The sequence below is a fragment of the Xyrauchen texanus genome, chromosome 49 (assembly GCF_025860055.1).
Source record: "Xyrauchen texanus isolate HMW12.3.18 chromosome 49, RBS_HiC_50CHRs, whole genome shotgun sequence".
In the NCBI taxonomy this organism is placed as follows: Eukaryota; Metazoa; Chordata; class Actinopteri; order Cypriniformes; family Catostomidae; genus Xyrauchen; species Xyrauchen texanus.
In genome coordinates, this window is record NC_068324.1 from 17,554,981 (window position 1) to 17,570,206 (window position 15,226).

The 15,226-nt window shown below is 38.8% G+C and overlaps 1 protein-coding gene across 12 annotated transcripts in view; it reads right to left on the minus strand.

The window, feature by feature from the left end:
• tjp1b (tight junction protein 1b) overlaps nucleotides 1-15,226 on the minus strand; it is a 167,477-nt gene that overhangs the window by 97,850 nt on the left and 54,401 nt on the right. The window contains exon 2 of one of the 12 annotated variants that reach the window (XM_052122809.1): nucleotides 2,683-2,776. The exons of 10 other annotated variants lie outside the window; for them this stretch is intronic. In XM_052122809.1, coding sequence (XP_051978769.1) covers nucleotides 2,683-2,694 — 12 coding nt within the window. In that variant the 5' untranslated portion in view covers nucleotides 2,695-2,776. Of the gene's footprint in view, nucleotides 1-2,682; nucleotides 2,777-6,064; nucleotides 6,479-15,226 lie in introns of those variants that run through there. One more of the 12 variants, XM_052122808.1, reaches the window with a different exon arrangement.

The window sequence follows — 15,226 nt, forward strand, 5'->3', positions numbered from 1 at the left end:
ATTTACATGCCCTCAGCAAACAATGTCCTTCATAAAGTCAATGGAATGAGTAAGTCATTGTGCGATGCTCACAATTAGGCCGAGTGGGCCTGACTCACTGAACCTTTATTTGACTGTCAGAGATATGTTAAAAAATAAGAAAAATATATGAATAACAAGCTTTAAAACTGCTCCAGTGAGAAATCATTAATATCTATGATTTGTTTACTGTCTTTCGCATCTTGTTGTAACACAAATCACTAATTATTAAACAAATGTATGAAGACGCGGTGCCGGTATTTAAACAGTTACATCTGTGATTAGTGGTATTGTGACTAATATTAATCTGATTTAAATTGGGATCCATTCCTCACAGAATAGCGCTGCGATGAGTGACTGAAGTTGAGATATTTAGAACACCTGCAGAGCGTGCATGTCTGATTGACACAGAGAGAACTCATGTTGAAGAGAGTGAAGCTAAAAGCGATCATAATCACTCAGTCTCTATAGCTCAACACAACGTCTGATTGTCACGTCTCGCATCATGTATTTGCATCGTTTATTTGTTGTTTAATTTTTTTTTATACCGGTTAGAAGCCTCTTTATCCTCTTCCTGCTCGCTGTGCAGCGAGTCAGAATTACTACCGTAACGACTCATACATGTGCAATACTTACACATTTTTAAAAACAATCGGCATATTAATCTGAATTACAGCATGTCGTGAATGCATAGAATTGCCAACAACTCACCCTCCAGAGGCCACACTGTCATGCATCATGGGCTGAACAAGTGCTCATTCATTAGAGTAGCAGTGTATGTGTGATTCCCTGCATGCTGCAAAAAACGATCGGTCCTGAATCTAGGCACAATCGGCCGATCTCGGATATAAGACGAATATCTGCCAATCGCTGCACCCCTAACTGTAATCATTAAGCCAATTGAGCCCGGAATATTATTAAGAGCACGTATTATGGTATTTAAACGTGCCTAATTTTGATTTAAAGGTCTCAAAAAACACTTTAATTTGCTAATAAATTTAATTGCACATTAAATTTTTTCCCCAGTGTCAAAAACGACTCTTTCAATGATCCGTTCTAAAGCATTCATTCTAAACTCCTCCTTTTAGAGAGCCTACTCTGCTCTGATTGTTAGATGCTCCAGTCTGTTGTGATTGGTCTACCGCTTAGTGTAGCATTTGAGGGTGGGTCAAAGCTGTTCGCAAGCAGCCAATGAAGACCAGAGGCGGGATTTTTGTTACCAAATTATATAGGTTATTACAGGAAGTAAGTCTGGAATTACTAACGACTCGTTTCAGGTGTTCAGAATCGGTTCTTTCTTTTGGGAGTCAATAACTCCATTTGTAGTGCACTTTGATTATTGAAAGTTTGCAGACTTTTTTTTACATTCACAAGCAGCTATATAGCACACTACATAAAAGCCAAAATATTTGAAAAAGCATAATAGCTGCCCTTTAATACTGCTAAAAAACTAACGCAAAAGAACTGGAAAAAAATGATCAAAGCAACTGTACTTATGGGCCAAAGATTAAAATGACTGCCTTTCATTTTCATAACAATGGAGGTAGTGTTGTTTACTTCCTGAGAGCAGGAATTAGAAATCAGGGCCACCATAAAGTTGTCTAGCATCCAGCAAGATGCCTTGAGCGACTCGTTAAAAAGTCAGTGTACAGGCCGCATGTGCCAAACTGCAACACCAAGTCTAAATTTAAAGCTTAAACAAATCTAAAGCTTCAGTAAAGCTGTAATTTAGGGCAGTAAACTTTTCCCAGTGTCTTTACCAAGAAAGGGTACAGAGCAAGGCACAAACAAAATCCTGCATTATGGATAGACAGGAAATTGTGTTTTGGTTCTGCTTTTGATCTCATGAAGAGATTAGACCAACAGGATTACTGAGCCTTGACCAGTGAAACGACCAGCCCAAAGTCACAGACCACAAGAGAGGGATAAGTGTTTTCAAACAATAGAAACTACAGCAATAGAAACAACCCTTTACCCCTGGATTTCTGTATCTCAAACAATGTCATGTCTTGAAAAATTAACACTTGCAAAGTGCTAAATGGCAACTCAAAATATCAGTTGGTGAGTAATAGTTGCTGGTTGGCCAGTAACTTTTTGAATAATTACAGCATAAGTTTAGTTTGCATTAAAAGAACGATAGTCTGACCTTCACTCACAACCCTCTACGGACACGTTGGAGAACTAATCACCACTGTTAGTAAATTTTAGTTTTTACTCGTCAGATTTTGACAACATGTAAGCGTAATGCGACTGAAAACTAGAAAAAGAAAAACGAGAAGAGGGAATCTCATTATATATATATATATATATATATATGATTTCACACAATATAGTATGCAATTTTGTACATTTCATTTTCATATTTTGTTTTTGAACCTTTTATCACATATTAGCTTGTGTACAAATGTATACATTTCACGATCTATCAATTTATATGAAGTCACGAATTAGCATTTTTATGGATTAATGAAAACCATCATTATTACATTGCCGTTACAAAGCAGTTAACGTACAGGACGACTATAAACACTCGCCATATATTTGTTATCATGTTTATATTGTATCTCATGTCATGTTTTTGATGAGAAAAACAAGCATATCCACGTGCTCAGTAAACTATAGTTCATTTATAAACACCATTTTAAATGATGGAATGTCCCTTACCTCAGCTAGCATAGTCTTTCTCGGATGCCATGTTTGTTGTTTACAGAAGCGTCGTGGGGATTACGTTGCAACGGGGACGCTGCTTTTTGACGAGCTGCACATATATGAGAGTAAATTGTACACCGCTTATCCAGTACATTTACACATTACACAGCTTTCTCACAGTAAGCCACATTCTCGCAGTAACCCACTTTTTTGGTGTCCATCTGAATGTACTGACAGAACCATCAAACAAATGTGATCAACTTGTGTTCACACTCAACAGCGCCACCCATTTTACATGCATCTCACTGTATGACCAGTAAAGCAAAACTTTGCGAAATTCTAATAGTATTTTTACTATTCAAGGAGGAGGATTTTCCAGGGGTGGTGGCGGGAGGTGTGGCGCATAAGCTTTTGATTTACGCAGAAGATATTTTATTATTTGTCTTCGACCACACTAGATCTATGCCTTGCCTCCACAGAATTATTAATTCCTTTTCTATGTTCTCAGGATACAGAGTCAGTTGGTCTAAATCCAAAGCTTTGGCTCTGACAACATACTGCCTAGTAATGGCTTTTCAGCTGGGCGCCTTCCAGTGGCCCAAACAGGGTATTAAGTATTTGGGCATTTTAATCCCAGCAAATTTGTGTGATATAGTTAGAGTTAATTTTGACCCCTTAATAAAAAGGTTTGAGCGATGTGGCAGGTGGGTTTCATTACATTTAGCTATGATTGGGATGGTTGATGTTACTAAAATGAATTGTATCCAAAATTCATCTACCTGCTACAGTCTCTTCCTGTAGATGTCCCCCTCTCTTATTTCAAGCAAATTTGATAGCATCCATGAAAGTGTCCAGAGTGTTTAATTCAGACATTTATTTAAATGTTGCCTTGAAAATATGTCTGATCCCAAAATTACATATTAATTTTGTAAAGTCCCCTTTCTGCTGGTCAGAGTGGATTGTAAGGGAGCTTAATATGCTCTGTGACCTATAGGAGTGTTGAGATCTTTTGAAAATATGGTTCAACATTTTGGGATTCCCAAATCTCAGTTCTTTAAGTTTACAGCTGCGCCACCTGCTCTGTTCTATTTTTGGGAGCAGCATACACCCCCTAAAGCAGCAGATACTCTGGAAGTGGTGATTATTGACTTTGGAAAAGGTCATGAGGCATCAGTGTATTACTCCCTTTTAATTCATAGTCTGGTGGATGGAGCTTCAACTTCTCTCAAGAGATTATGGGAGAAAGATTTAAACTTGTATTGGAGGAGGGAGTGTGGACTAGGATTCTAAAAAACATAAAATCTACATCTAGAGATCCAAGGGTGTGTCTGATGCAATTTAAGATTTTGCATTGATTCTATTGAACCCCCACTAGATTGTATAGGCTTGGTCTTACAGACACACCCACCTGCTGGCGATGCCAACCAGAAGATGGGGAAACAACCATGTGTTAATATCCAAATATTTTGGTTGGGGGAACAGAGCTTTGAGTGTGATGTAGTGGACACTGAATTTTCATTTAGCCCCTGACTTGTGTATTTTGGGTGATGAGGCAGTCCTGAATATAGGTGAAAAATATATAAAAAGCTGGGTCCTAACCAGCGTGATGATTGGCAGACAGGTAATCCTCAGGGTAAGGAAGTCAACTGATGCGCCCCCATTTCGTGAGTGATGCACCGAGTTGGGTAAAGTGGCGGCATTTGAGATGACTTCCAGACGGTTGGGTAATCTGGTAATATATGGCAGGAAAAGATTTCTGACCATCTCAAAAAGCATTAGAGGCCTGGACGGAAGCATCGATTTAAAGTTAAAAACGTTTTAATTATCCACTTGTTTCTTACATAAACCAATCGATTCACTTCAGAAGACATTCATTGATCGACTGGAGACATGTGGATTATTTTATGCTGCCTGAATGTTACTTTTGGAATGTCAAAGTGCTGGTACCCGTTTACTTGCATTATAAGGACAAGACAGAACTAGATCTTCTTCTAAAAAAATATATTTGTGTTCTGCTGAAGAACGTATATATATATGGAATATGGAATGGCATCAGCATAAGTAAATAATGAGACTGTTTTCATTATTGGGTGAACTGTTCCTTTAAAAAGCCCATATCTGACGACCACTCTTGGTAGGTGTGGCAAAACACTTATACAGGCCCCTGTTAATGCTCATCTACATAGGTGAAACATTAAACAATTTTGAATAGCAAACAAATAAATCATTGTGTCAAATCATAACTCCAAGTCATGCCTCTTGGAAATTAAAACATGAAAACCAAACACTCAAGAAAACCAAGCTCTTTTGGCTGATCTGGTAATACAGGTTTATGTTACTCAATCAAACAGACATTACACACAGTATAGCAACCCATTAATCATAACAGAGAAGGGCACATAAGTCACATTCCTAGGATTGTTACACCTGTTGTGGGAGGGGCTTACTGCGTCATAAACAGGTGCCAATGGAAAACCACCCCCAACAGAGACTTTATCAGTGTGACAGCTCATATCATTTACATTTCCTCTGTTTTTTTTCTATGTACTTTAAAAGAATGGTGACTACATGTTTTGTTAAGCAAGAAAGATAGTTTCCAACAAGTGGCCTTCAGTATAAGAGAAGTTTGGGATTTGATATTTAGTGTAAGCAGTGTGTCTGTTTGCTATGGGACTCATCCAACACATCAAGTTTGATATCACTATAAATGTCAGCACACACTTATAAACAATTATAAAATACTGTGAGACATCCAAAACCTGAAAAGCAAGACTACTTTACATAACACATTTTATAACCATTAAAAAACTATTTATATAACTGTCATTTTTTTTTTTGTTTGTTTTTTTCCTCTTTAATGTTTTCAAAAACCTTATAACATTTTATTCGGCCGTTTCAAACGCTGAGATGACAACAAAAACACAAAAACAAATCTAATAAATAAATAAATAACGTTTATAGCCGCTAAAGTTTAAAAATTTTTTAAAACGAGAGAGGCGTCAAGCAATGAACCGACTTTGGAAACCACTATAGTTAAGCAGTAAACCGCCTACTACTTGTCACTATTTCACAAACAGAAGAAATACATCACAAACGTTAGATAATAAAACTGGAGCCTTACTTCCAAAATTTTTTTGTTAAAGCAAAAAAAAAAAAAAAGCTTTCGATTTTAAATTGAGGCTCTCAAACTAAAGCAGAGATCGGTTAACGTTAGCGTGTTAGCCCAAGTTGAGGAATCTCCGTTAGCTGCGGCTACAACTCGCGCACACATTCATGACCTCAGGCATCGATGACACACATTTTAAACCTCTGGTAAAACCACATTTCATCTTTTAGTTCAAACTCCAGCTGTCAGTGTATATAACAGTTAATAAAATGTAATTAAACGAGCACAAACCTTATTAGAGACAGCCCGGGTAGACATTTTGTTCTCTTAGCTGCTCGCGCTGAAGCAAGTTGAGGCTAAATGTTGTCGCCTCGAATAAATAAATAAAAACAAGGCTGTATCGGCTTGATCAACAAAGTAGAGATACAATCCGTGTGGTCCTCCTTCTGGCCCGTGTGTCGGGCTAAAGCGTGTTGTGATCTCTTATAAAGATGAACAGCAACATGTCAGATCAGCCTAAAGTTCGCTATGTACCGCCAGCGATCTCCTCTTATTGCTGATGAAGCGAATACATTTCACAAATTCTTAGAATATAACACATCCATCGCGAACGATTCAGCTGTATAATATCCGTTTGGAGGTGTGTTGGTACACCTGTGAGGAAGTAAAGGGCGGGATGTGTTGAGCCCTGTGCAGCAGACTCACTGCAATGGCAGCAGTGGGATGAGATGAGCTCTGCTCTCTTTCACACAGCACAGCAGTGACAGGTCTGTATGGCTGGACATTTCCATTGCATCTCTCCAGGGGTGAGAACACAGAAGAGCAGCAGCGTCCCGAAATGGGATGTTCCACTTTGCCATGGTGTTCTTTCAGAGTATTGGGGTTAAGTGATTTAATATTTATTATGAATGAATGGGAAATATTAGGGCAAATGATTTTACGTAAGCCCAGGAAAACCGATTAACTAAAAAAAAAAGAAATGGATGGATGAAGAGACAGACAGATTTTACATTTTGGCAGAAATGATAGTTACCATAGTAAAGAGAGATAGATTGGGATTAAGTGAAGCGATATGATAGGTGTGGGTGAGAAACAGAACAATACTAAGGTCCTTTTTTGCAAGAAATTCTCCTCCCTGCCAGTATGGGGCTGTGACAAGGAGCAGTGAAAAAGTCAGTGGGAGACAGAGATGTGTGTCTGTTTGTCTTATGGTGGGGGGTGGGGGTTAATCCCCATTTCTCCCAATTTGGAATGCCCAATTCCCACTACTTAGTAGGTACTCGGGGTGGCGCAGTTACTCATTTCAATACGGGTGGCAGAGGACAAGTCTCAGTTGCCTCAGCTTCTGAGACAGTCAATAAACACATCTTATCAAGTGGCTCGCTGTGCATGACACCACGGAGACTCACCGCATTGAGAGCAAGAACCACTAATCGCAACCACAAGGAGGTTACCCCATGTGACTCTACCCTCCCTCGCATCCCGGCCAATTTGATTGCTTAAGAGACCTGGCTGGAGTCACTCAGCATGCCCTGGATTCGAACTCACGACTTCAGGGGTGGTAGATGTTTGTTTTATGTTGAGTTTTGCATCAAAACTTTATGTTGACTGTTCAGCCGGTTCCCGCCTCCTCCTTGCCCGTCCTTTATCTGTTACGGTGGTGCCAAAACCCAGGAGGGAGGAGGGATGTGCTGTTGCGGATTCCTCACCGATGCCATCCAACAGTGGAGCAACCGTGGCCGCCAGTGTCCCCTCTGTCCCCAGGCAGTCGTCCGCCAGAGGGCAGAGGATTTGTTGAGGACCGAGCGACAGCATGTCCGGGAGCCAGCAAGTAAGTAATTTTCTCATTCACTTGCATTGTATGGACCTACAGAGCTGAGACATTATTCTGAAAGTCTTCATTTGTGTTCTACTGAAGAAAGAAAGTCATACACATCTGGGATGGCATCAGGGTGAGTAAATGATGAGAGAGTTTTAATTTTTGGGTGAACTATTCCTTTAAGTGATCTTATAATAACTGAATGAATGGGAAATATTATGAAAAATTATTTTATGTAAGCACAGGAAAACCGAATCAATATAAATTTTTATAGATTTATTTTACCCTTTTGTGTCTATTTAATATTTAAAATGAATAGGATATATTTAATATGACAGACAGACAGACAGATAGATATATAGACTGACAGAGAGACTGATAGATAGATAGATAGATAGATAGATAGATAGATAGATAGATAGATAGATAGATAGATAGACAGACAGACAGACAGACAGACAGACAGATAGATAGATAGATAGATAGATAGATAGATAGATAGATAGATAGATAGAGCCAATAATGTTGTGACGAGGAGGAGGCTGGGGCTGGGCTTTTAAGTACATTTATGATATTAAAACTTTCGTTGACTGTTCAGCTGGTTCACGCCTCCTTGCCCACCTTACCCCATTACAAACATCCTTCGAAAATAACAATATATAAATGTGGGGCTTATACAGTATGAAAATATTATTTTCACCAATCACCACTTCTTTATCACTTTATTACTTCACCAGAAAAATCTTGAGTATTTTAATTGTACATCTGTAAGATATTGTTTAAACCAGATCTCCTTGTGACCACATGACTCCCACAGGAAAACCTCACTGCCTGCTATTACTGACAACTTCCTGTGATTGTGTCAACTCTAATGGTGTAACCCCCCACTTTAGATATTATCCACAATAGAAGCAAGAAAACAAAGCGAAGGGATGTATAGAAGAAATCAGCCCTTTCTGTATTTAAATAAGAAAGGAGTACAAAGATAAATCCTTTTAAAATGAGGTAAATGATCTGCTCTCAACTGCTTTAAGGACATAACAGCTTCAAGAGTTCTGTGTTAACTTTTCAGTCTCATTTTGGACGTTTTAGTTATCCTCTTATTGAATAGATTTACCGTCAGTCAGAATGTAGAAGTTAAACCAAGCAATGTAGCACTTCACATTGGATTACCATTTCGATGTACAATGCACAGCCCTCCATAGCCAAGACATTGTCTAGGGGTTACATTGCTTCACTAAAGCAGACATGCAGTGCAGTCCAACAACACATTTTATTTATTCAGTACAACCATACCAGAGAAAACAAACCAATATCATTCTAACTGAGGATTCTTCTACTACCCTCTAATGTGGTCAGTTAAAGATTGCGCCCCATTCAGTTTCCCTGTGTCCACAGCAATTCTGCATTCACACATTTACACTGGGCTCCATATAGCGATGCCCCGTCAGGCTGCCTGACACATCTCAGAAAAAACAATGCAAGGAAGCTAAATAAATTGCCCTTGACACCTGTGTCTCTGTGTGGCACTACAGTCAGCTCTCCAGAAGGCACATTTCAGCAGCTGAATTTCCCACAGAGAGCTTGATGGATTTATAGCACAATAAAACAATAAATTGGATAATAAAACCAGATTGGTGAATTATAATTATACTCGCAATTCATTAAATAGAACGAAGTACACGATATAAAGAAAATAGTAAATAAAGTCTCCCATGCGCTTTACGCGAGAAGCGCTATTTGTGTGGTGTGTGGAGTTCCAAATCACTCACTTATGAGGTTCCATGACTGTTAGGATGCTGCTTTAGAAGGCAGCTCACTAGGGTTTGGAACAGAGCCCTATGTCATTATCGTTAGCTGCATATGCAGGGAAAGTGTGACGTAGCTTGTAATGAATGTCCTCCGTCTGTTGCACGAGCTCTCAGCAGAAAGAGCGAGTGTGCTAAGAGAGTGCAGACCAGGCAAAACATGCAAGAGAGGAGGGCTGGGAGGTAGCCGTGAAGGACACTGAGATAATCAGGAGAACGAGAGGAGCAGTTATATTACCTAACCTGCCTTTCTGGGCATCTCCTAAGGGCTGTGACATGTTCTAGCCCTTTTGAGTGACAAATATGGATAAAAAAAAAAAAAAAGCAACTACAATTGAGATGAACTCTAAAAGAAAATCCCATTTATAGACAGTCATTATGAGAATAATGTTTAACGTCAATATGAAATCAAAATGGACCCTGTTTACTTTCTTAATAAATGTCCCTAGTGTTGCTGTATATGATTCATTCATGCATGTTATTAAAAAAAAAATAACTTGAACTTTCCCATGTCTCTTTCCAAGGCTGACTTCCTTCCACACTGGCACGTTCTCTTTCACCTGCATGCTCTCTTGGTCAGGCCTCAATTGGTGAGAGAGAGAGAGAGAGAGAGACCAGTGCCTCTGACACCACCCATTTACCTGTATCCAAGCAGGTAAGCTCCAGTGCCCCCCAGAGTATGGGATGTGTAAGATGGAAGTGTGGTGTCTCATCTAAAATGTACCCATATCTGTAACAATCAGTGACTCATTGATTTACTGTAACTGATTTATTAAAACAGACTGATATCGAAGTATGCAAGACTGATTCTTTCACTTTAAAGATTCATTTGAGAACAATGATTCATTCTCAATTGGAACGAAACACAATAAATAACTGCATCTTAAGGGGCCGTTCACACCGAAAGGATTGTTGCGCCTGTTCATGCTGTATTTCGACTCTTTGTAAATGTGTGCTAGACAGACATCTTTGAACATTGCATCACATTTTAAATTTGTTCAAATTTGTTCAGTGATTCGTTCAGTCAGGGCCGTTTCTAGCTAAGCAGAATAAGTGGCTGCTTACGGCCCCCGAGCCACCAGGGGGCCCCGCAAAGTAAGATGTTTTTTTTTTTTTTTTCATTATAAAAGCTTTTATAAGTCTCAGGTAGATGTTATTGCTTAATCCCTAACTCTAACCCTAACCGTACGTCCACACCAGAGGCGGCGAGAGCGTCAAATCGACCGGAAGTCATTCATTTTCAATGACAGCCAGCGTCTCTCGGCGGCGAGAAGCGGCGCGGCGAGTCTTGGGCGGCGTGGGCGTCAGATGGAAGTTCAAGTGCAGTCAACATTATGATAATGAGCTGTGACGCGGTTCGGCGGCAACCTATTGGAATATAGAAGTGCTCCGCTCTAGCGAAGTCTAGAGAACATAACCGTGTAAACTTTGGTTCCCACCAAACATTCGTTCCGAAGATAAAATGGAGGAGAAACTAAGTATTGCCGTGACTGGTTTCCCTGTAATATCTGACCAAGACCACAGTTATTATTACAAATGTATTTTATTTTGATAACAAACAACTATAATTTTAATTACTTTCTGCCATCTATCGATTTCTTATTTTCACATTTTAAAAAGTTCATGAGGATATAAGCTACTTGTGAAAAGTAAATGGTCGACATGTCTGGATGTTTAAATTGCGGCCCCTTTAAATATATTAAACAAAACAAAGCATTCTGAACAAACGTTGCCGCCTATTTCAACTACGTCAGAGCGTCCACGAGCGTCCTTGAGCGTCGAAGGCAGGGCAGCCAGAGCGAATTTCGACGCTCTCGCCGCTTCTGGTGTGAACGTACAGTAACAGTTATAGGGGGCCCCCTTATGGTCAGAGAGGGAAAGGAGAATGCAACTGCAAGGAAAGAGTTGTAGCTAGATGTGATCTACAAGTTGGGTGCGGGGAAAAAAAACTCCAAGTAGGATTTCGCTCAGGTCCCTTATATGCTTAGAAACAGCCCTTTGTTCAGTCACCATTTCTGCAGAATACATCTTCACGCCAACCCAGTTGGTGGCAACAAATGAGTGTCTTCTGTATGTTATGTGTGACTCATTAATTAATTGATTCAACTGATTCGTTAAACACACCATATCGTTCACGACTGACACAGTGGAAGTGAATGAGAATGATTCGTTCACATAAGGGGCCGTTCACTGAACGTGTTTTTGTGCCCATCCGTGCCATTGGTCTGAACAGCACCAAACATGTTTCACTCCTGATGGAGAAAATCAAGCCATTATATCCTCCTGAAATTTCATTTGGAAGTATGCCACATTACTGAATGTAAATGCATCACAATTGCCATTTTGTCTTTATCAATTAAAATGTAGCTTAAAGGAATAATTCACCCAAAAATAAAATATTCTCATGATTTATTCAGACTTATGCAATCCCAGATGTGAATGATTTTTTTCATCTGCTGAACCCAAAATAAGATTTTTAGAAGAATTTCTCAGCTGATTTGGTTCATACAATGCAAGTGAATGGGTGCAATTTTGAAGCTCCAAAAATCACATAAGTCCGCATTAAATTAATCAATATGACTCCAGTGGTTAAATCAATATATCCAGAAGCCATAAGATTGGTGTGAGTGAGAAACAGATAAATATATAAGTTATTTTTGTTTACACACTATTCATCCATATCGCCCACTACTGGTCAGGGAGAAGAAATTCTATAAAAAAGGACTTCAAAAGGAGCGTCAAAATTTTGGTACTCATTCACTTGCATTGTATGGACCTACAGAGCTGAAATATTCATCTAAAAATCATAATTTGTGTTCTGCAGAAGAAATAAAGTCATACATATCTGGGATGGCATTAGGATGAGTAAATTATGAGAATTTTCATTTTGGGTGAACTATCCTTTTAATTTGTACTCCTTAAACTCAGTACACAATGAAATGTTGAGGTACATAAAGCAGCAAGGTCAAACATGCATGAATGCAATCTTGCATTCAAACCATTATTAATGTAAGCACTTTCAGTATGTGCGGGCAGTTGTGCCCTTTGCAATTCCCAGGCAACATCTATCACCTCTTAGCTTGGCCATTAATGAGTCTGTATGTCCCCTGTGACCATTGAGGGGGACAGGGGTCCTGCAACATTGCTGAGCAAAGGAGACCTCTTGCCATTTACACCAGGGGACAGAGAGATCAGAAAGAGGGGGTGGACTTGACTCTTCAACGTCACACCAACAAAATGAAAAACTATAAGGCTGTGATGTGCTGTAATTACTCTTTTTGTGTCCTGCGGTGTGAATGATCTCCCTTGTTTTTATTTAAAGCTAATATATACGTCGTCAAGCATGCATATAGGCCCATATGCATAAGATTTAACATCGAGAAAATTACACACATCAGCTTTTAAATGTTTGTACATGATTACTGACTATACAGTATACGCCATGTGCCATGAAAATGTGCGCTGTCTGCTATACGATCAGCTTGAAGTTAAGTGTCTAGATGATGATATTGTTCAGTGAAGCCTAAAAGTAATAAGGTACAACGTGACTGTCTCAACCTTTCCTGTGGGATAGCATTATAGAAAACATTAATGGTGTTATTTAATTTAATGCCATTGGCATTTTATTAAGGGGTTAGTTAAAGCTAAAACTCTTTTCCTGGACAATTTTTTAACTACTCTATCTCTCAGATTAAGGTAATATATGATATCAGGCTTATATTTCATGGTTATATCAAGTCAATACAACCGTAACAGCAAAATGTCCTTTAATCCTTTAACAAAATTGAGAAGAAAACATAAAAGGTACCAAATGAGTCAATAGTATGCTGGAAAGTGAGTCACACTCAATGGGCGATCCCTTAAGTCTATTACAGCACTTGGCCTTGAGCAAGAATGAATCACCTAACAGAACTGAAAAACTAGTACACAAAAACTTACTGAAAGGTAGTCTGAAAAAAGAAATTCAGGACAAGATATTCAATCAAAAAACATGTTGGCAGGAACTCATTTTATCCATAGGAAATTGACTGGATTGTGAAAATTGAGGGTTACATACAGGGTTTGGGGAGTTACGGAAACACATGTAACAGCGTTCCGTTGTTACAATATAAAGCATTAATGGTGGATAAGGAACATTCCCTTATCTTAATAAAGAACTACAGTATGTTTGTACAGCTTAAAAGAAAACAGTTAGAAATGCTTTGACAAACAAAACATTTTGTATGTGGTTTGGGTATTTTTACTTGAATAAAGGATGCTCATATGAGAAATGCTAACCTTTGTAGCCTTTAGCACCATATAGAAAGCTACAATTAAAACATTTTCTGCCTCATTCTATAAATACAAACCACATACCATCAGAAAAAGATGTCGTTGTATTCACTCTGTGGGGTTTTGAAGTAAGTTTGAAACAGCAGAAATAGTTAAACTTTTATAGTTAAATTGATATATGAACATTTAGCTTTATGCTAAGCTAAAAATGAGATTTCTAGCCCTGTTGCAAGATGCATTTATATTTTGTAATGTATTATATATTATTTATAAATTTTTTTTTCTCTCTCTAGTAAGACCAATGATGATATGGCAAAAATAAAAAAAATAAAAAATCTAATTCTTAATGAGAATTTCTCAATAGTTTTCCTGTAAAAATATGTACAAATCTTTAAAACAAGAAACATTTACATTTACAGGGGATTGAAGCGTGCATCACAGCCGACGGGCATGGATGCCAGGGCTCCTTTCAACTCGAACACTGTGGCCCCAGGGCAGCATGAGCCGCTTGCAAACCTTCGCCATGAGAGCGTGTGCCATCACCGGACCCCTGCCCACGTCCTCGTCCTGGACCAAATCTTGGACATTTCCCAACCTACACAGAGCCCCCTGAACCCACACCCACTGCGTCTGTATCTTGCTCACCCCACCACACCAAGTTAATGTGTGAATCAAGTTTTTAATGATTCAAAATGGTAAATCACTTTGTGCATGTTTGTCTAAGGTTTATTCATTAAGATGTCTCATGAAAACGTCAATAGTTTAGATATGTGTCATCAAAGCACAGAGTAGGTAATGAAGCTCATGTATTAGATTTTTTTTCCCCAGTTTCGATTTCTCTTTTCATCTTACTAGACAGAATTTTGTTCTGTTAGCACTTATGTGGCAATTGCTCTGTAAAGCAATTAAGCAATTGATTTGGAAGAAGATTCATTTTGTGCTTACTGGCCAGTCGATAGCTCAAAAGGGCAATGATTAAGTCGTTATGATTATTCTAGTAACAGCAAGATCTAGGGATCTTCTTTCAAATGGGATGATTCTGCTGTTGTATTGATTGTTGGTTTGATGCACTTTCTAATTTAGGTGCACCGAGTAGCATTTCCACATTGGCCAATCAAAAACACTAGACCGATACCTGCAGATGTATTGGTCAGTCAACCACAAGTTTGGTGACATCACAGAGTAGCCTGTGACATACCTCAATGATGAGATGTATCATGTGTCGTGCTTTTAAAGCAGACGTTGCCTGTTCTCGAGAAGACGCATTTCTTTAACTTCTCAAATATCGTTCACTACCTCTCCTCTTCTTAGCTGCTTAGCATCCACCCATCCATCATCTAAATCAACATCTAGACTGAAAAACTGCCAGGGAACAGCAATTTGGGGGAATGCTGTCCAAGAGACTGAGAGGAGAGCAATCGTACTTTGACTTGGAATGGTCATTTAAATGTTTTAAGGGTCAACATTTATTGATTTAAATAGCACCATGACACATCTTGACCAATGAATTTCCATGACTTTTCCAGCTCGTCTTGATAACTGGATTAAAAAAAT